General features: G+C 45.1%; 1 protein-coding gene across 3 annotated transcripts in view; it reads right to left on the reverse strand.

The window, feature by feature from the left end:
* Window positions 1-22,502, reverse strand: part of TENM2 (teneurin transmembrane protein 2) — a 1,791,425-nt gene that overhangs the window by 145,455 nt on the left and 1,623,468 nt on the right. For all 3 annotated transcript variants that reach the window (XM_044947351.2, XM_044947353.2, XM_044947352.2), the window contains 2 exons: window positions 20,301-20,501; window positions 18,392-18,577 (listed from right to left, as the gene is read on the reverse strand). In XM_044947351.2, the coding sequence (XP_044803286.1) occupies window positions 18,392-18,577; window positions 20,301-20,501 (387 nt within the window). The remainder of the gene's footprint in view (window positions 1-18,391; window positions 18,578-20,300; window positions 20,502-22,502) is intronic.

Raw genomic sequence — 22,502 nt, forward strand, 5'->3', positions numbered from 1 at the left:
GCCGGTGGTGACTTTACCAGGAGGTGAGGGTGGCTCTCTGGTGCCCATATATTTCTGATTTCAGCTTTGGTCTCCAAAGTAACCCTCTTGTTGCAAGTACCTGGGGTCAAAGCAGGTGATCAAAACAGTACAATTAGTACACCTGGTCTCTGTCAAGTAGTCCTGGATTTAGAACTCAACTTCCCCTGTCTCTGCCAGGTAACACACTGCCTATTGCACCTCTCTGAGCCAATTTTCTCACCTGTACAACGCTGACGACAACGTGCATGCATGCTAAATCGCCTCAGTCACGTGCGACACTCTGCAACCTCATGGGCTGTAGTCCGCCAGGATCCTCTGTCCATGGGGTTCTCCAGGCAAGAGCACTGGAGTGGGTTGCCATGGCCTCCTCCAGGGGATCTTCCCGACCCAGGGATAGAACCCATGTCTCCTATGTCTCCTGCACTGGCAGGTGGGTTCTCTACCATTAGCACCACCGGGGAAGCCCTGCTGATGACAACAGGTTCCACCTAACAAAACTGGTGTGAGGATTTGATGAGAGAAGGTTATGTTTAGAATCTGGCACTGGCCTTGGCAAGTGTTATGGGTCAACACTCAATAACTGTTAGCTCTTATCATCATCCAAAAAGGCAATCTGTAAGTTCAAAATGTATACAACATCAATTATTTTGGCCCTTCTCCTTATTTCAGCCCAAATGGATTTGGCGTAAGCCTGAGTCTGCTGTCGGGGGGTGATAAACACAGAAACATGAATTGGAAGAAGGTGTCCCAAGCCACAGGATGTCTTCAGTAAAGATACTTGAGGCTGCTTCTACTGAAGTTCTAGAAAACAGTCATCTCTTCCACCAGATGAGTAATTCTCAACCGTTTTAGGTTACTGCCTCCTTCCCTGTGAATCTGTTTGATTCGATAAAGGGTAAGATTTTCTTCACATCCTCCCAAGGAACCATTTTTCACTCCACTGGGGGTGTTCCCGCGCCATTTTGAACGTATGCACTAGATGACAGGCCAGCATTCCCTGTGTTCACGCCCTCAGGCTCCCGACTCAGGAGGAGCCCTGCGTTCATTCAGCTTCTGTTACTCCCTTTGCTGTTCCCTCTTCCCATGCAGCGCTTGACTTTGGAACAATGGACTGTTGTCGGCAGCTAAGACGCACAGTGCTCACAATGGTTTTTCACTCTTTGCTCCCCAACTTTTCTCCTCAGAGCTGAGGCTGCCCAGAGGGTCCTTCCCAGGGCATCTCGAGCCAGTTAGCACTTACAGAGCACCTGCTGTATTCTTACTCAGAGCAGGGAATCATTTAGGCTCTATCTGGGTAGCACTTTTGCTGCTGGGTGCCAGGGTTGGCCAAACCCAGGGAATTGGCCCTGCCAGAGATCACCTTTCTTAGGAGCCACTGTCAAGAGTTTTAATAGAAAAGGATGAGGTCCTAGCTGGGGAGGAAAAACAGATGAAAAGCAACACCCTCCCCGGCTCCCGCGCCCCCCCCCCCCCCGCCCCCCACAGCAACATGCATTTCTAGATTCTGAAGCCACTCCTGGCTGGCTTTAACTCCTTACTTTCTGTGTCAGCCTCCTGCTGTTTTCAGGGACTCGGCCTCCTCCCCCTCAAGGTCTTAGCTTGTGGCTTTTTACCTCGCTGCATAACATTTTAATGTCTCCTACAAGACAGGACTTTACAACACTGCAACCATTTGCCTTTACTGCTCAGAAAATATTTTAAGGTTGCATTACTTAGAGTAACCAAACCTCACTGGTGATGGATGTGGAAATTTACATGTCAAGGTAAAGCTGTCCCAGGAAGCTGGGATCACTGAGAGGCACTGAAGTGACCTTTTGGTCCCACAGGTATTTAATTCAACCTGGAATTTCACTCCAGCTTCTCCCAAAACCTGAGTGAGGCTGAAGGCTGAAACTCCAGTGGCTGAACTCCCTGTCGACCAGTGCATCTGGCCTCTTGAGCCTCCCTGAATCTGTTTGCATTCAAGAGCAAATTTAACATGAAGGCCAGTTCAGTCACGTAGGCCTGGATTTGCCAGCAGATAAATCTCGAGGGTCACCTGCGCTAACATTTTACACACTGTTGTTGTCGTTCAGCCGCTAAGTCTTTGTGACCCCATGGATTGCAGCACGCCAGGCTTCCTTGTCCATCACCAACTCCCAGAGCTTACGCAAACTCACGTCCATCGAGTCAGTGATGCCATCCGACATCTCATCTCTGTCACCCACTTCTCCTCCTGCCCTCAATCTTTCCCAGCATCAGGACAATTTGGGCTTTACCAGGTATTGCAACACTGAGGATGCCAGTGGCTACCCTATTTTGACTTTCTAGAATGTCACCCTGAGGCTATGAAGACAGAGATGTCCCCAACAGGGTGCCCCCTAAACTCCCTCAAATGCATATGTGCATATATGTTTGAAAAATACAAATGACAATTTGTCTGTATGATACTTTGAGGCATAATGAATGGCGATAAAGAGCAGCCCTGGCTGACTTTGAAAGCTTCCATTCTGAACAGCCACATGGAAAGCACAAGTACATTTCTCCCAAGGCAGCAAAAAAGCCATTTCTTCATATACTCAGCTGGAGTCGGGTATATAAAGAAATCATTCTCTTAATTTACATACTTGAAACATATTCAACATTGATTTTGTCTACAGAATGAGCTAAAACACTATGGTTGATTCAGGAGGCACAATCAATTGTGGTTCAGACTAGATCGAGGAGGGGTTTCCACCACTTTTCTGTAAGATCTTTAGACGTTTTCATCCCTGGAAAAGGCAAGTTTCCTTTGACTCTAATGAAGAGTCTCCTGATTTGCAGGATCAGATGGGAAGCTGGTGGGTATGACAGCCTTTGTAGTTCCAATGTCAATAAGTCTAGTTATCCCCCCAACACATGCATTTGAAAATGGCCAGGTGTTTCTCGGGTTTTGCATCTGCCTCTGAAGGATGTTCACGGCATGCTCACATGCAGAGTGTGAATGACTGTCATAGAGTATCATGCTGGGAACTGTTCCCAGGAATCAGTAGCATGATCTGAGACAATTTGGAGGGAAGAGCAAGGCAATCTAGAAAATGTAGGATACTTGTGCTCTGCTGTCCTGGGGTAAAGATCAATAGGTTTACACTGCTGTACTGGAGTCTTCTCTCTGGGTCACGCCTGTAAAGCCCAAGGAATTCCCCTGAGTAGAGCAGGACAGACAGCACATATGCCCAAGAAGCCAAGGGGAAGGGCTGAGTAGGGAGACTGTATAGAAAGCCCTTGAACCCAAGCAGTGTTAGAGGGGAAGTGATAAAAGTGACAGAGCTCCAATCACTGCTGGTCAGTGTGACTTTCTTGGCTGTTCTCCCCAAGGCAAGAAGATCTTTGTTCCTGTCCCTTGTCCGTGTTTTACGTGGCCATTCCCACTAATCCACTGGGGCCAACGAGAGGGCATGCATGGCAGCTCTGTAAGAGAAAGACTTCTACCATTAGTAATTCTATCAGATTGAGGAAGAGAAAGGGACTGAGGGGCCCCAAGCAACATGAATTATTCAGGCACTGCTAGTTAAAACAGGTATCCAGATTCCTGAAGACACCTGCTGCGAATGTCTAGGTCTTGAGCTTTTGCAAAAGAAGCATTTCAGAGCATGGCATTAGACCAATGACCGATGCAGGGGCGTGTTGTAATGGGGGCAGATGTACCATGCTGGGCCTGCTGAGAAGTCAGATGGGCACACACACACGCATGCACACACAGACGTGGACACACTCACACGCACGACAGAAATTAGTTCCTGGCTTGGTTGGCCTATATTGTTGACATTTGGGGCTGAGCTGTCAACTGGAGCAGATGCAAAGAAAATAAGCCAAGAAGGCAGCAGAGGAGGCAGTATTGGAAACCCTGTCCATGCTTCTCAAACGCTATGTTTGCCAACTGTATAGACTCTGGATTGAAACCAATGAGTCAACCCAGCTGCCTGTGTCCAGTTCTTTCTGACGCTGCTCACTGTGCATTTGGGGGCAAGGGCCTCCTGCCAGCCTCACGGGTTTGTTGTGAGGTTGACTGAGGCAACACAAAGTCTTTTGAGCTCCTTGGAGAAAATTCACCGTGTAAGTGCAAAGTATCACCGTTGTATTATGGTAACCAGACTCCTATTAGCTTACACCAGTCAACAGGAGAGTTGGGGTATCAAAAAAAGTAGCTGAAGCTGTCCCAGTCTCATGGGCAAATGAGCTTTCCTTCTCCACTACTTACCTTGCACTGGAGGTGTCAGGGGCCCCTGGGGCCCCATTTGGCCCCCAGTCTTGTCTGAATGGCCTGTATGGCATTTTTATAAATTTTGAATTGCTTGCCAATATTTAAACTTTGGGAGGGTATGCCTGCCCCTTTGGATCTCTGGCTTCTATTGAAGAACTGGAAAAATTTGGCAAAACTACACTTCATTTCTACATGGCAGCAGTCGGCTAGTGGTGGGTTGTGTCTGTCCTCCATAGATGGGGCCTCTGCTTTCCAGATCATTCCCATTCCCTACCATCTTACACGCTACTTAATACACTTACTTACACTGGTCTTGCTTCATTCACATAGGGGTGTTTGAGTTCATAACTTCTTTTGCAGATTCTGACCTCCCTTCCCTTCCCATAGCCAACAAAGATGCGGAATGCGTGGTGCGTTCATTCTCCAAATCTAGGCTAAGTCCCCCATCAGGGGAGAGGCTCGTCTAGCAGCTCCTGCCAGGGGGAACCAGGGAGAGAACTTGGTTTCTCCTGCCCCCTCCTCTAGCCAGTAATTCCACCTGAAAACTCCACAGTTCTTTTACTTAAGAGATGTCCAAGCAGTAATCCAACTAAATTAGATTATAAGCATCTGAAGGTTTTCCTAATAAATAAAAATACAGATACATCGAGGAGATGATGAGATTTAATTAATGAGTGTTATTTAACGGAACAAGCCGTGCCATACACAGAGGATTAAAAGATAAAAAAGGATAGGAGGGAAAATCAAATTTTAATGAGTTGCCATCTTCATTTGATTTAACTAAATGTCTTCCGTTGTTGGAAATATTAACACTTATGACGGAGTCATTTGTGTGTATCCACACAGTTTGATACCTGACTGCTTCCTTTTATGTAATTACATTGTGTTACAAATGAATTTAAGCTACCATTTGAAGTAGACCGGCTTCTATGCTTACATTGATCTCCTCAGGAAGTTGTGAGCAAGGGATGGGGTTGAAAAAGTCAACCAAAAACTATTGACAGAAACACCAGGAGAGGTGTCCCAAGTTAGAAAACAGCCAAGTCTCATGCAGTCGAAAAGGCAGGGGAGGTCTAGAGCCCCTGTGCAAGTCCCCTCTCTTTCCTGCTGTCCCAGGGCTCACACGGAGGAGGGGAGGGGGTGTGTGCTGCAGCCAGCACACAGTAGGTGCTTCATAAATGTTTTGTGATGAATGAATGAATGTAGTCGCCATTGCTCAGCTAGAACCAGAGACAGGAAGAGCAGAGCCCAGACATGGCATGCAATGATACAGGTGTCTCTCGTTTATAACACCCACGTTTCTGCAGCTGGCAGTCAGGTCCATCCTGGGCCATTTCTACCTCCCTCCCTGCTTTACATGAGCTCCCAGGCTTCTCCTTTCTTAAAGGAACAGAATCCCGGTATTCCAAAGAGCTCCTTCTGCAAAAGTGAAGTCAGAGGAGGGGTCCAGACTCCGAGCCTGACACACAAGGCCTAGTGCCCTGGCCTCTCTTTTCCATGCTTGCTCGTGTCCTGTGCCTACTGTTTTCTTACTGCTCCCTCCACGAAGACCCAGTGGGGAAACGACAGCCTAGGCACAGAGATGTGCTGTTCATGGTTATAAAGTCAGCACTGATGGAATTTCAAGCACTGTGTAAAGGGCTTCACCTATAAGTGAAGTCCCCACAACAGTAGGACATGGCTATTATTAATTCACAATTTACAGAAGGGAAAAACCAAGGCTTACCGAAGATACAGAAATTGCCAAAGTCACCCAATGTGCAAAGGATTTGAAGCTAGGCCTGTTCGATTCTTACATTTAATCCTTTTGCTACACATTTCCCAGGTGGCACAAGTGGTAAAGAACCCACCTGCCAATGCAGGAGACATAGGAGACACAGGTTCGATCCCTGGGTCGGGAAGATCCCCTGGAAGAGGGCATGGCAACCCACTCCAATATGCTTGCCTGGAGAATCCCAAGGACAGAGAAGCCTGGCTGGCTGTGGTCCATGGGGTCACAGAGAGTCTGACACCACAGAAGCGACAGCACAGCACACACGTTTCCTGACGCCAGCCCCACCCTGCGATGCACGACAGCTAGAGCACGAAAGCACTGGCGATAAGTGTTCATATGTGGCACACAGGGAAGGCGGCACAGTCTATAGACAGAACATGGGCGCCATTGCGAGTCTGGAGTGGGTGTTGATGCGTATTTTGTATTTTGAGCTATTTAATTCTGGGTAGACTGTTTTCGGCACTAGGCTTTTCTATGATATGATAACATTTCCTGTATCAGACCCCCAGAGAGTAGGTCTGTAAGTGAACAGATACAGATCTTTCTTGGCTCCATTAAATGAAAATAAAAAGTTAAATCGGTTCATATTCAAAGTATGGGGAAAAGTTGATAGCAGCAGGCTTCGGGGACCCAACTCGACTTGCCTGCATTCCCTGGATTAATAGAAAAAAGCGAGCCTCTCTCACTGCCTCCAACATCTTCAATCTCTTCCTTATTCACAGGAGTTGCTATCACCAGCAACATCTGGGCTTACTGGGCTCACACACACCTCATGTAGAGAAACAATCCCACAGCCTATTGCCAGGATGCTCTCTTGCAAAGCGAAGCCACCACTTGTAAGTTTTGTGTCATTAGACAGAGTGTGTCTTGGGTGGAGTAGTGTGACCAGTGATTGACAGCTTGCTAACCTACTGGAATCAAATCAGATTCAAATGTTTCCTCTGTGTTTGTGAGGTGATTGTTTTATGATCTTTGGGGGTCCCACCTGTAGATGCTGTTTCTAAATGAGACAGGCTGTCTGGCAAGCCCTCTTGAAGTTAAAGCATAATTTAAAAAATAAAGAAATGCAATTCACACTTATCAGAGCCCATCACTCTGCCTACCACTTTAGACAGATGACGCTGCTGGGCCAGGCTCTAACCAACTTCATTGCTAATTTGACCAGGTGCTGCTGTGGCTGAACTTGGAATTTGTGGACCAGGATCCTCCACAATTTTAATTCCTCCTGGACAGTGACTGTATGTGGCTTTCTGTCTCTAGAACATTCGTTAACCCTTCCTTTCTCTGAGGTCTGGCAGGACGTAGTTTTTGTGATGTACAGTTTGGGCCGTGTGATGCTGGGAGGCATGAAGGATTAGAACACGTGATCTCAAAGAGCTGTGCCAGAAACTGCTGGAAATCTGCAGTCCAGGGGATATGGAAGCAGTTCTCCTGGTGCATGATTATGAGGAAGGTGGGAGGCCACAGGGGATCTCTGATTGGCAGCTGAGCAGGCTGAAAATGGAAGCCACCCTTAAGATCTAATTGTGTAGATCTCAGAGGTCCTGAGGGTAAATTGGGATTCAGAGCTATCTGGCCTGTTTAAAGATCATGTGACTGTTGTTGGGACGGCAACTGATAAAACCAATATGGAGCACAGTATGGAGATTCCTTAAAAAACTAGGAATAAAACTACCATACAATCCAGCAATCCCACTACTGGGCAAATACCCTGAGGAAACCAGAATTGAAAAAAACACATGTACCCCAATGTTCACTGCAGCACTGTTTACAACAGCTAGGACATGGAAGCAATCTAGATGTCCATTGGCAGATGAATGGATAAGGAAGTCGTGGTACATATACACAATGGAATATTACTCAGCTATAAAAAAGGAACACATTTGAGTCAGTTTTAATGAGGTGAATGAACCTAGAGCCTATTACATTACACAGAGTGAAGAAAGTCCAGAAAGAGAAAGACAAATATTGTATATTAACACACATATTTGGAATCTATACAACACTCCTATGTACAGAGCAGCAAAGGAAACAGAGACGTAAAGAATAGACTTTTGGATTCAGTGGGAGGAGAGGGTGGGATGATTTGAGAGAATAGCATTGAAATATAAATATTACCATACGTTAAATAGATAGTCAGGGCAAGTTTGATGTATGAAGCAGGGCACCCAAAGCTGGTGCTCTGTGACAACCCAGAGGGATAGGGTGGGGAGGGAGGTGGGAGGGCGGTTCGGGATGGAAGGACACATGTGTACCTATGGCCAATTCACATTGATGTATGGCAAAAATCATCACAATATTGTTAAGTAACTATCCTCTGATTAAAACAAATAAAATATAGAAAATAAAAAAAATATATAAAGAAGGTGTGAGCATGTCCCAGTGCACCTGGGTCTGCAGAAGGTGTCCGAGGATGAATGCAGGTGATGAAACAGAAAGGATCCCATGGTCTGTTCTATAGCCCAGTCCTGGGTCAAAACCTTGAGATACAGGAGAGGGGCAACGGGCAAAGAAAGAAGTGCTGTTCTCTCAAAGGAACGTGTTAGCAGCTGATAAATTTCCCCAGGGTGGGAGACCATGGCACCCTCTCCTGGGTGTAAACACAGCGGGCCTTCAGTAGACTGGTTGCTGTGGCTGCCGGCTGGCACACCCCTGGCAGCAGGGGAAGTACTGTAGGGCTTCCCCTAACTAAATTTTGTAGGCAGCCTCATTGAGAAGACTTGAGCTAGAGGAATCTGAAAGCGCTAAAGATGAGCATGTGAGACACACTCAAGAAACGTTTGGGGTAAGAGTGGGGAGTGAGTTTTGCAGTTGGGATGAACCATGATGGAGAAGTGATGTGAATGATTCCTTATTTGTGAGACAGACTTGTAGGGCCTGGGGCAGTGTGGGGTCTGCCAGGCTTGGAAAGGAACACACGAAGGGCTAGACTGTGACCCTGTTCTATTTCATGCACGTCTCACGTCACCTACTGGTCTCATGTTGACTCTTATCCCAGCTCGCTCGGAAAAGTATATAAACCTCTCTTGAATTATTCTTTACACTTGACACTTGCTGACCAAGGGGAGTCAACCACATTCAACCATCTGGGCACAGAAGGAGGGTACTGTCACCACAGACCACAGAAAAAGGTCTTTTATGGAGAATCCTGCAGTGAGAGCTATGGGAAAACATTGAGTAGGCTTCTGAAGAATCTTAATCATCGAAAAAACAGTGGCTGGTAGCTTTTAATTACTTTGCAGACTGCTGAAGCCTATCACTAAGGACCAAGCAGGCCTTCTCCCCTTACTGATTACAATGAGAATATGTTTTTAAAAACAAACACTTTACTTAAAACCAGGGATATTTTTTTAATTAGAGGAAAGATTAACTAAATGCATTTTCTCTTGTAATTTAATCCATTCTAATTAGCACAAGAATGTTTATGATAAAATATTCAACTTTCTCCTTACCACTGTTTCGTGAGGTTTCTTTCTTTATTACTCATGAAGGGAAAGGCTCAGAGATGGTCAATGGTATGATGGCCTCTGTGGGTCTGATTATAATGATACACAGAAATGCACAGTGGAAAGGATGGAGGAAGAGAGCAATAATCCCTGATTTTGACCAGAGGGTTTTCAAAATGATGGTACCATATTTTTCAAAAGTAATAAAGGTAAGTCTTTTAATAAGAGTTTGTGAAATAGAGTGCTAGAAAAGAAGTGGGTTAGTGTAAAAGTGAACCCCATAAGCCAGGCAACTTGGGAGAAAATGGAGAATTTGTTTCTTCCATAAACATCTGGGATACCCTGTATGACTCCTGATAACCCAGGAGATAAACCAAGGAATTACAAAGAATCTCCATATCCGACCCCTGGGTTATGCTTCAAGGAGTCAAGCAATTGCAGCCTGGGAGTTAACTGGGCTGAAAAGAGACAGACAACCAGTGAGAATCTTGAGTCTCTGAGAAAAGCATGCGTGCTACTCAACTGAGTCAGAGTTGAGGCTCCTGGATTATTATGTGAACAGAGCCAAGCAAACAGAATCTTGGAACCCAAGAGTCACGAGGAATGAGAATGAGTAAGAAAAGGTGAGAACCAAGACAAAGTGTCCTAAGACACACTGACCTGGCAGCATCCTCAAACGTGAAGAATATCAGATTTCTTCGTAAAGGAGAACAAATCCCTACCAAAGGCCTCAAGAATATGTCTGCGGTCCCTAGTAGGAGAAATGCTAGCTGAAAGAATTGAAGTTTTATCCTCTTCAAATAATAACAGAACTCCAAACTAATATTTCGGGGAAAAGTTGGTTGTTTTTTTTTTTTTTTTTTTTCCTTTTGAACTATACTTATGGGAATAAAGGAAACCCAGCATTAAAAATAAATTCTCACAGATCTCTTGGCTATCCCAGGATATGTCCAAGATATCTAGGTTGGAGAAACTGGTTGAAAATAGCAAACTCCAATTTCACAATCAGGCTATATTAACACAGCATATTCAGACATTTGATTTCATGTTTGAATAACTGCACTGTTTGGTAAAATAAGCAGGTTCAACTCCAGGTAAGAGAGGCAGCTTGTCTGTTAAAACCAGATGTCAGCAAGTTACAGAACAGATCTTTGTTTGGGAAATGGATAGTGGGTAGCTGCTATGTTCAATATGCTGCTAACTGCTTGAGGGATTGGAGGCAGATGTGTGAGAGGGAGATTGAAGGTAGCAGAAATGTCTTAAAGGGAAGTTAATTCTGATAATCCTCCCTTGTGCTCACTGGTACTAGATAAGGATGGTGATGATGGCGAATGATGATGATGTTAGCTCATATTTACTTGGCTTGTACATTATGACAGGGGCTGTGCCAACTACTTTACAAATAACCCAATGAGGAAGGTCACATTCATTATTCCCCTTTTTATAAACAAAGAAACTGAGGCATACAGAGGTTGTTGATCTCAGGTTGACTTGAACCAAAAGACTCTGTCTTAAGCACTTCATCATCACGCTTGCATTGCCCCCAAACCAAGTGAAGTGGCTATAGTCAGATGGACCTCTACTACCACTACCTTGTTTTTATTAAGAGACACAAATGTATCCAAAGAAAGAAATACAGATGACCAATAGGTACATGAAAAGATGCTCAACATCACTAAATATTAGAGAAATGCAAAGCAAAACTGCTGTGATGTACCACTTCACACCATTCAGAATGGCCATCATGAAAAAGTCTACAAGAAACCAAGTAACAAATGTTGGAGAGGTGGGGAGGAAAGGGGACTCTCCTACACTGTTGGTGGGAATATAAGACGGTGCAGCTAGTATGGAAAACAGTATGGAGATTCCTTGAAAACTAAAAACAGAATTACGGTATCATCCAGCAATTCCAATCCTGAGCATATATTCAGACAAAACTGTAATTCAAAAAGATCCATGCATCCCTATGTTCACAGCAGCACGGTTGTTCCAAGATATGGAAGCAACCTAAATGTCCATGGACAGATGGATGGATAAAGAAGATGTGGTACAAAATACAACAGAATATTACTCAGCCATGAAAAGAATGAGATACTGCCATCTGCAGCAAAATGGACACAACTAGAGATGAACATATTTAGTAACTAAGAAAGAGAAAGACAAATAATGTATGCTATCACATATATGCAGGAATCTAAAATATCACACAAATGAACCTATCTATGAAACAGAAACAAGAGATCAGACTGGTGGTTGCAAAGGGGTCAGAGGTTGGGGGAAGGGAATGGAGTGGGAGGCTGAGGTTAGTTGACTTAAGGTATTAATTTATATAGAATGGAGAAACTACTAGGTCCTACTGCATAGCACAGAGAACTATATTGAATACCCTATGATAAACCAGAATGGAAAAGAATATTTTAAAAAGGAATATATATATATATATGTGTGTATATAACTGAATCACTTTGCTGCACAGCAGAAATTAACATAACACTGTAAATATAAACCATGTAAGGAAGTTTTTGAATGCCCAGAAGGATTCTCTAGGTAAACCAGATATAAATTGGGACTGAGATGAGCAGATAATCAGACAGACTAATAAAAAGCAGCACTGACTTCAACAATTCAACCATGTGTCATCGCTGAAACCAACACTCTGCTGTATCTATCCCTTTAATGTAAAGTATGTATTATGGGAATCTACCTGGAGACCCTCCCTGACCTTAGAGAAGAGGAAGATTTGATTGTGCTGAAATGGACCATTCCATTTCATGCACATATATTTGCATCAAAAGTAATAAATTTCTGGAGATGGACAGGTCCTTAGAGATCACCTCGTCCAAGTGTGTTCTAAATCCAGTCAATCACATATTGAATTTGTGATATTTGCAATATCTGCACTGTTATTTACTTAATATTTTTTTACAAATTTGCTCAGGCCTAATATCACTACCTGCTTCTGCCACATCCCTAAGCAATAATGCCCCTATAATCGTGAGTTTGATGAGCTAGTTATGGTTTTCCTAATACTTCTTTTTTAACAGCCATGCATAACCAGTCAATAAAATATACTCGCACACCAACAGAAAGCAGCTCGTGTTTCTGGACAGTGATGTAGTCGATCCACTCAGTGGTCTCAGGGAGAAACTGAGGCCAGAAGGTTGGGTGACTTCTCAAGGGCACCCAGAACGTTCGTGGCACAGCCAAGCCTAGAACACAGATCTCCTCTGTCAATTTATTCTTCATGACACCATGATGAATCAGGGAGCAAGTGGTGAGTAAATGTCCATCATGAACATCTTACGGAATTCATCGCTCTGGGGCCCTTTCTGTGTTCCCTTTCCCTTTAATATGAAGTCTCGAGTGCACGCTGTGAACCCAAGAAGCACAGACTTGGAAGAAATGCTGATTCTCTGTAAAAGTTGAAGTGACCAAGTGCTCACACTCAGGGAGCGCAGCTCAGGTTTTCTATAGCTCTGACTCTTTGATGTTTTCCTTTCTTTAGAATCTGGCATCTGTCATGCTAACGCTTACTCTGTTCTGACAGTTCAGAACTGTTTTTAGTTCTTTGCTCTTATGAAGGCAGTAACTCCTTGTATCATGCTATCTCCTTGTTGGGTCGGGCCTTGTCCCTGTGGGCCACACAACAGCACATCAAGGGACCCTCTGAAATCTGAAGGGTCTGGTACAAGGAATGCTCCAACTTACTGTCTCCTCACAGATCTAAAATTCCAAGACTTCCTTGCCTCTTTTCTTTTTTGATGGGACCTCCTTTTCTTCTGGGGCATATATTACTAAATCACATAGGAAATAATACAAAAGAAAGTTTACATTTAAACTAAGGATGGTTGAGCTATAAAACTAGTGGGAGCTTTGTGACTACCTTCCCCCAAAAGCTCCTCTTCAACATCTAGGCCAAGAAAGTAAACACTTTCAGCAACACATCTTACTACTTGTAAGGCAGTTTTCTTTTTTTTCCATTTTATTCCACTTTTTACAGTGAGCTGAAAATGGGTTCCCATAACCACTAGCACCAGGCCCTTGTTCTGAGTTTGGGTAGGAAACCTGGGCAGACTGCCTGAACAGACTCAAGATAACTTCTGGGCATGTGGTGATTCCTGATCCTCAGTGAAAAGGTTCACATTCTGGCCAATATGGAGGGGGGAAAAAATAGCAGAGGAACATCCTCTCCTCTCTGCTATTCATAGTCTTAAATGGTAAATAATCATCACTTTTAGGTTTTCACTTCAGAAAAGATGGGAGGTCCTAGGATAGGTTCCAAGAAGGGCTCCAGGAGGAATAGGTTAATGAGCGAATCAGAGAACTAGCTGCTTCCACAGATCCTGTAGGAAGGACGGTACCACAGCGGCAAATTTTATCTCAACTTGATATCTCATTGTAGAGTCATGAAAGCTCAAATGTTGAAGGATAATAGCTACAAGGAAAAAAAAAAGTTTCTACAACTAGAGTGAAGCTGGAATGAGATGCAGAAGCAGCTGTACTGGTCTGAAGCTGGTTCATTTCGACAGTCGTCTCCTTCCTGACCGTTCCCTGTAGCGCCGAAGTTCTCTGCCTCCTGGACTGTGACCCTGTCTATTCCTGGTGACAATCACTTAATCAGCACATCAGATTTTCGCACGGCTGGTTCTACCTTGGGTAAAGATTCATTTTCCTTATTAACATCGCAAGAACCTAGTTCTTTCCCCAACCAATTAAAGAGGAAAAATAGAAGGGCCCCAGTGCGATCGAGGGAAAAGAAAACTGATGTGACTCGTGTTCCAGGGGCAGGTTATTCAGCCCCACAAGGTTCTGGGAATCCAGTCCTCATGATTCCAAAATGCAGTTGGAGGTCAGGACCACATAGACAAAACAAACAGGCTAGAATAACCATTATAGACATTGCTTGCTACCCAGATATCAAGGAGTTCACGCAGGGTTGGAGCCTAGTGTCAACGGGTTTATTCTGTGCACATGTTAGCTTGTATTATTTAGAGTGGGTGTCTGGACAGCTGACATTCAAGAGATAATAGTGACTATCTTCAATTAGCATTTTGCTCTCCTCTTGCAATCTCCAGTAATAACACTGGTCTTTCCCTGTATTTTGCCCCACTATTCTGTTTGCAAAACATGTTAACATTTACTCTATTTCTTTATAAGAGATGTTTATCTGACTCTACTCTAGCTCACAGAGACTTCTGACCTATTCTATGGTTCCTTTATGCCCTGGTGTTATAGATTTTGAATGGACTTCTGAGGTTAAATCTTCAGTATTAATAAGAGGCAGGCAGGGGAGGGGTGGCAGGTGATTGGAAAAACAACCCATTTTAGGATTATGCTTAAAGAATCAAACTATTCTCACCACACAATGTGCTTTCTGACTTATTCATATGCGTAAACTGCTGTCTATTCAAATGCTGCTAATATATTCTAAAGATATACAGGAATTGCAGTTGATCTGGATTCAGTACCTATTTCTTATCAATGCAATTCTGTAGATTTTAGCCATCCTCTGTTTTTAACCTGTTAGAGACAAAGTAAATTCATTGCTTGGTAGAATCCAGCCTAGAATTGGTTAAGCTAGCTCTACCAGTTAACGCTGAAATGGGATACCTTGTATTTAAATTTTCAGCGATATGTATTAAATATCCAAATACAATTGGGTTGAAAAATTCTAGAAATGCATTTGACCAGCTATGAATAGATTCTGGTGATTCTACTTGACTGAGCTGTAGAGGCTGTGCTTTTATTCTCGTCCCCGCCCCTCCCCAAGCCCAGCATCTATCGTCTTGCTTCCTTCAGTAAAATACATGTGATACACAAGGCCTGATGTGAATTGCTTAGCTACTATTTTCAATGACCCTAAGAAAACCGTTGCACCATGACCTTTTGAAAACAAACCACAGCAACCCAAAGCACCCCAACTCTAAGCACCCACGGCTTTGTCTTACCCCAAACCTGCTGATGCCTTTTTTGTAGGCTAGGTGCCATTTCATTCTTATTTATTTTCTATTTTCAAAACACAGCATTTGAGGCTCTTTTTGAAAGGAACCAAAGAGCCTCGCTTTCCTTTCTGACTGTCAGTATCCCCGAGGAGGAGGACTGATTCTGGGCTTGTAAATTGTGGCATTTACTTAAAGTGAATTGACAGGAGTGTCTGCTCAAAATAAAAGACTAAAACTCCATGATACAGCTCTGGGGGCAGAGGTTGCAAAGCAAAAGGCGCAATTACGTGTGTACGAACACCTCTAGATTTTGAATAGCAAATCTCACCAAACCAAGGTATGCCTGGGTTTTTTTGAGCAAAGCCCCAGCAAACATATTAATAAATCTATGAGGAGATGGCGTGGATTCTACTAAGAAAACCATAGAGCCCTAATTCCTCACAAGGACAGACACTGGTGATAAAGACCTTTATAACTTAAGTAGTGCAAGCTCATGAAGTCATGCGAGATCATAATTCTCAAGGAGAAACCTTCCTGGGATGTCACTAGCTTCATTGGGGGAGCTTTACTTGGCATATAAATCTGCATCTTTCTCTATCTCTCAAGAGGTCATGGTGATGTGAACTTGAACCAAATGCTTCAAGTAGCAAAAACACCTTTCTCTAATTCATCTCACCCAAAGGGCTAGCTAGAATCATCTCCTGTGCTCTGCTGCCGGCCGCATCCTCACCATCTTCCATTAGACTCGTTACCATCTTCCCATCTCATTTTCAAAGACCACAGAGACATTTCCATGCCATAGTCTTCTTCTCTCTCCTTGCTCTCTGTGACATCTGGACCTTTCCCTTTCTCTTGGCCCCTGATGCCCTTCAAGTCACATTTGGTGTCCTTTCCCTAAAGTGAGTTGCTGACCCTCTTCTTTTTCTCCTCTCTCTACCCAGACTGGTGCAACTCTCCAATTCAGGGGTGGGCCAGTTTTTTTTTTCAGTATGTTTTGCATCAGACCACAAAGGGCTTCGCGGACCATGCCGCAATTACTCAAGGCTGAGGAGCGGTGCAGAAGCTGACAGTACATCAATCACATGGGTGGGGCTGCCCTCAACTAACACCTTGTGTAATGGACACTGAAATTGAAGTTTCATATAATTGTCATGTGTCAGGAAATATTTTTCTTTCAACCCCTAAAAAAAGGTGACAACTATTCTTAGCTCGTAAGTCACAGAAAAACAGGCAGCAGGCTGGATTTGGCCCCCTTCAGCCTAGAGTTTTCCAAGCTTCGCTCTGATCCATCAGCACTGTGAGCTCTTCCCAGAGTAGAGATGGGTTGTAGGATGGAGAGGGCCAGCAGGCATCCCTGTAGGATGCTAAACCCTTGGCAGATGGGGGTGGGGGATAAAGAGGAGGTTGAGGTTGGATTGTGTGAACTGAGAGAAAGTGGGATTTTCCACCTAAAGGTTATCGGTTGGCAAGAGCTCTTTTGGGGAGGAAGACTGAGGGCAATGGAGGTATGGGGGGAGAGTCTGTATTTACATCACACCAAGCATGCAAAAGTATTTCAAGAGGAGCACCCTTAAAGAGCGGGAGCTATTGGTAATGATTTTAAACTGTCTGGATACTGGGCTGTACACATCCTTCCCTTGAGAGCCTTCTGAATTTCCCCCCAGACTCTGCAGGGAACTGTAAATGAAAGCAGGAGGGGAGGGGGGTGTGGGATCTGGAGCATCATTGAGAGATCGCAAAAACAATTCACTGCCAACAGACTGTCCCGGCAGGGTCCCAGTGCTACGGTCATGGCCTGGATAGGCCCGCTGCGCCCTCTGATGCCCAATTAGATGGAATTAGGGAAAACCAAATGCAAAGAGCACTTTGTCTCTGCTTGATCACCCAAATGAACAGCATGGGAAACTGAGTCTGTTCTCATGAGTCAGCCCTGGACCAGCTCCTAATCCTGCCTTTTACTCCAGGTGCCTGGGGTCTTGAGGTTAGGGCAGATGGGAGGGCCCCCACCTCAATGGCTAGAATCAAAGGTAAGTTCAAGAGACCAAGTTAGTAGTTCGGATGGAAACTTCTCGGAGAGTGTTCATGCCAGCCAGTGGCTTCAGCCAGACTTGGCATGAAATCACCCCTAGATCTGACTTAATTAAATAACAAATGCAAAAAAACAAATGCTAATCCCAACTGTCTAAGAGATGTGGAAAGCCAGGGGGCAATCACTCCCATCTCCTCAATTAAAGGGATAACTGGTATAATGAATCCAGTTTTGTCCTACCCCAAACCACAATAATGACAAAAAAGAAACCAAAATGGAAGAAACTTGAGAACTACTACTTCTTAAAGAAAATGACCTGTAGAGACATGTTCTCGGTCATGAAACTTATATAGAGATGTGGCTGAGTGAGAATGAAATGGGGTCAAAGGAGGAGACATTTATCAATGGTGGTGGTGGTAGGCAGGAGCCCAAAGGCAAAGTTTTTGTCTTGGGACAGCAAGAGGATGCTCAAACTTATTACAGTTGGTACCTGGTTACCCAGGAAACCTGGGAGTCCAGCCTGCATCCAACCTGATCTCAAAGAAGTGAGTTACACTGTTGCCTCCAAGCCAGGATCCAGTGATCCAGCCAGCTGGGAGGATATTCAGAAAGGGGAGACCTGCAGACCACAGTTACGTGGGGTACTTAAAACCTCCAGGTCCTGACAATTTCCCATGCATGTGCATTTCTCTCTCCCCCTGCTCAGTAATTTGGATGGGCTTTCTTATCTAATCTGGTCCCTTTCCTCCCAATCTGGAATTCTGGGAAGCAGGGAAAATCTTTTCCAATCCGGACCATGCTTTTCCCTTCCCTATGCCCCCGGGAGATTTGAGAGGCAGCAGGAAGCATTGTGTCCCTGAAGGAACAGCCGGTTGCAACGCACGACCATCACTATAGATCTACGATTTATGAAAATAAAGCAATATGTGCCTGTTTCGGTGCCTGCCGTTTGCCTACCAATGGTGCAGTGTTCACCATTCCAGCCCTCTCGGCATTCACATTTGCCATCTTTACAGGTCCCGTGCTCAATGCAGCGGGGGTGGCAGACGCGCTGGTCGCAAGCTGCGCCTGTCCAGCCCTCTTCACAGCGGCAGGCTCCCCCGATGCAGACGCCGTGAGTGCCACAGTCTACTGAGCACACTTCTGGAAGAAAAACAATGATTACAGCTCAACACCACCTCCGGTGAAACCCTCCATGGGAGGCCAGACCACAAAAATGGCTCAGGTCCCTGGAACTGGCCCAAGGCCCATGTCATCTTGGGCGGCCTGTCTCTCCACTGGCCGGGTATTCATTCATGGTTAGGTAGTTTCTAGAGCAGTGTTCTCAGAGGGAGACCCCTGGACTGGCTGCATCAACCATCACTTGGGAACTATGTAGAGGTGCAACTTCTTATGCCTTGGTTGGTCCTCCTAGCTTAGAAATGCAGGGAGTGAGACTCAGAAATTTGTTTCACTATGTCCTCCAACTGTTTCTGATGCACGCTGAAATGTGAGGACCACAGTTCTGGGGCGGGACACCATCCCAGGAAGAGGTCAGACACTGCCCATCTGGTCTGGCAAAGCTCCCTGGGAGGTGCCCACCTGAAAAGATACCCATGGAGCCTGACTCCCTGGCCAGCAGGGATGTCTTTCCCTGTTGAGAGCCTGCCTTGCCCCAAAGCCAGTTGGGGCCCCACAACAGCTCCATCCACACAGGAGGACGGCAGACCCAGCTGTCACCTGGAATGGCATTGTGGTGGCCATCGGGACTGCTCTAACTGTGCTGCATTTACACAGCTTCTTTCTCAAAGGAGCTCAAAGTCTTTTGTGGTTGGGGCGGAGACAGACAGACAGATATGCACTCTCTGGCGTTCCAGACCTCTCACTCGAGGACAAGCACGAGCCAGACACTCATCCTTACAACAGACTACGGAGGGAGGCGTGGCTCATCAGGCCCGGGGAGGGGAAGCCACACCAGGAGGGTCAGTGACTCACTCCAAGTCACACAGCAAGTCAGCTGCACAGCTGGGCCTTGGATCTAGGGCTGCCGCCCTCCCCATCCTCTGTAGCACTTAGCCTGGGCCACTAGTCTCAGGATTGAAGCCAGAGACGAGTGGGCTGAGAAGACACCCAAAATAGCCCATTTTAATGGAATCTTCCTTTTTTTTTTTTTTCCTTCTGGAATGAAATATTCACTTCTTTCCCATTGTAGCAAAGCTTCACATAGGTTCCCTTTCTGATTGCCATGGCAATCTGACAGCTGTCTCACTACCCACAGGAAGGGGGCGGAAAGATGATGGCTTGCTTGGATAGGTGCTGTCAGTGTGAGTGGAACGGTTCTTGGAGAGGTGGGGACTGGCCTGAACTGTTGAACCGTTCCTTTTTAAGGTCACTTGGGAGGGAAGACACGTACTCTTAATTTTAGGAAAATAAAGTGTATGGTGCAACTTCATTATTTTCCTGTCACTAGAGTATTGCAGAGCTTTATAACATGTTCACCCAGGACCCCGAGGGAGCCTCTTTTCTGTTTTATAGGACATTCCATTCAGTTTGTCTGGGACTGAATTGTTTGGTTTTGTTTTCTAGTACCTTTAGGGAGTGTACATAAGAAAGCTCTAATGCAAATGGAAGCGTCCCTCCCGGGCCCCTCATCCATTTGCGGTGATGAAACCAACAAGGCACAAGAACCTATGTGGATTTGTTTGTATGTTTCTTAAGGATCCAAGACTTCAGGGCTGAGAACAGAGTAAGAGAGGTACTATGCAGCTGACTAAAGTCCCTCCCTCCCGAGCTAAGTGCAAAGAGTTGATTCCCATCTGTGTGGGCTCATGGAAGGAACACAGGGTGTGAGCGTTGGGGGAAGTGAGGAGGAAACCTCTGGACTTACCGACGGAGCAGTCGGGACCCATCCAGTTGGGATCGCAGCTGCAGAGGCCAGTATCTGGGAGGTACGTGCCGTGCCCACTACACTGGTCTGGGCACTGGACCCTTGCCAGCTCACAGTTGAGACCACCCCAGCCAGGGCTGCAAAGGCATTCTCCATTTACACAGACCCCATGGCTGGAGCACGTAGGATCCAAGCAATCAACTGAAAAAAACAGAGGGGAAAAGTACTGATCACTCATGGGGGCAGAGACATGAAATACCAGTTGAGAGCTGAACGGACCAGTGGTTCACCAGTTCCTATCCACCTGCAAGAAAATGGAGCAGTCCCAGTAAGAGTTATGCGGCCCTTTGAAGAAGACCCATACAGAATGAAAGATTTTTGATTTGTTAAAACATTATATCTCAAACTTGAAGAGAATGTAAAGGAAAAAGGGAGATTTCTCAAGCAGAATTAGAGGAACTGAATACAGAGTTGTGTCATCCAACTTTGAGAGCTTTGTAAGGTTATAAGTAATAGTATCTTAACTGAACCACATCGGGGCTTCTGAGACTGGACCATGAATGCTGGTGATATCTTTAAATGTATCACCAAACCCAATCATCACCCACTATTGGAAAGAAAAGTAGAGAGGCTCAGTCTAACTTCACTAATACTTGACTTCAGAAGGTACCAAAAGATGGAAAAGAAAACCAGTGAGACTCATGCATGAGTCACTTTCCTAATTAAGTTTCACTTAGGATAAGTCTAAAATTAGTGTTCACTCTCTGAGCACATATCTACTCAAGAAGTTAGTAAACATACAGGATGGAAGAGGCAAGTGGTAGTCACTCAGTTGTGTCCGACTCTGCAACCCTATGGACTTGCCAGGCTTCTCTGTCCATGGGATTCTCCAGGCAAGAATGCTGGAGTGGGTTGCCATTTCCTTCTCCAGGGGATGTTTCCAACCCAGGGAACGAACCTGGGTCTCCTTCATGTAAAGGCAGAGTCTTTACTGTCTGAACTACCAGGGAAGCCCAGAGCAAGTGAAGCTGGGTATGGAAATGACCCCAAAGGGGTAATCTTCCTACACAAAGTCATGAGTGGACTGGATGGGGCAGTCTCTGGCTGTGTCACTGACCTTTCCACAGACGGTTAATCAGACAAATTAATGGTTAGATTCTGGTCACTGTTGTTCTGGCCAGTTTCATGGTCTGATTGCTTGGCTATCTCAGTAATCAGAGTGGATATACACCCAGTAGTAACTTGAAGATTATTACTCTGGAACCAACTCAGAATGAGGAGAGGAATGAGATGCAAAGGCCAGTTGTCAAGGACAGGACTTTTTGTATGAGAATGTGACTCCAAACTAGGACATCCATCTAGCTTGTGAAGTACAAGTGTTAGTCACTCGGTCATGTCTGACCCTTTGCAACCCCATGAACTGTAGCCCTTCATGCTCCTCTGTCCATGGGATTCTCCAGGCAAGAATACTGGCATGGGTAGCCATTTCCCTCTCCAGGGGATCTTCCTGACCCAAGAACCCCGTATCGTAGACAGATTCTTTACTGTCTGAGCCACCAGGGAAGCCCTCAGGGAAGCCCTCCTGCCCCCTCTCCATTTAGCTTACAGGTAGGTAAACACAGCTTTTCAAAGGAAGACCAGCTTCCTTGGATATTCCTAGAAAATGATGCAGTGGCATTTGGAGGAAAGAACACTGCACACTGTGGGGTTTGAGTGGTGAATAGTGATCTCACAGGAGGCTTAGATGTTGCCTTGTGGATCATGGCAATGGAGGGAGGGTGTCTTATAATCTTATTTGACTAAGACATACATTTCGCTCATTTTAACAGCTTGGAAATCAGGTCTGTTGGCATAGATTAAATCATTTGCTTCTGCCATCATCTGGGGGCACAGCCAGCTTGAGATCACTTAAACCCTTTTCTTGAGGTTTTCGGGCCACGTTGATAGTGTAATTCAGTCCCTTGTATGAATGTGTGCCATCCTGTAGTTCAGATTCTCAGAGAAGATTTTGATTTCTCTCTTTTCCCAATGCCAAGACTGAAATAAGGTTTTTGTCCTCTAAATAGCTCACCGTGACATTCAGATGGGGTTCTAGCTTGCTGTAGTATAGTAGCTCTTTTTCTTTCTTATGATATACAAAGTAATGGTGTTATTTTAAAACTGATGGTACATCAGCTCCAAATATGGCATGATTTAGATTAT

Source organism: Bubalus bubalis, chromosome 9 (genome assembly GCF_019923935.1).
Source record: "Bubalus bubalis isolate 160015118507 breed Murrah chromosome 9, NDDB_SH_1, whole genome shotgun sequence".
Lineage (NCBI taxonomy): Eukaryota > Metazoa > Chordata > Mammalia > Artiodactyla > Bovidae > Bubalus > Bubalus bubalis.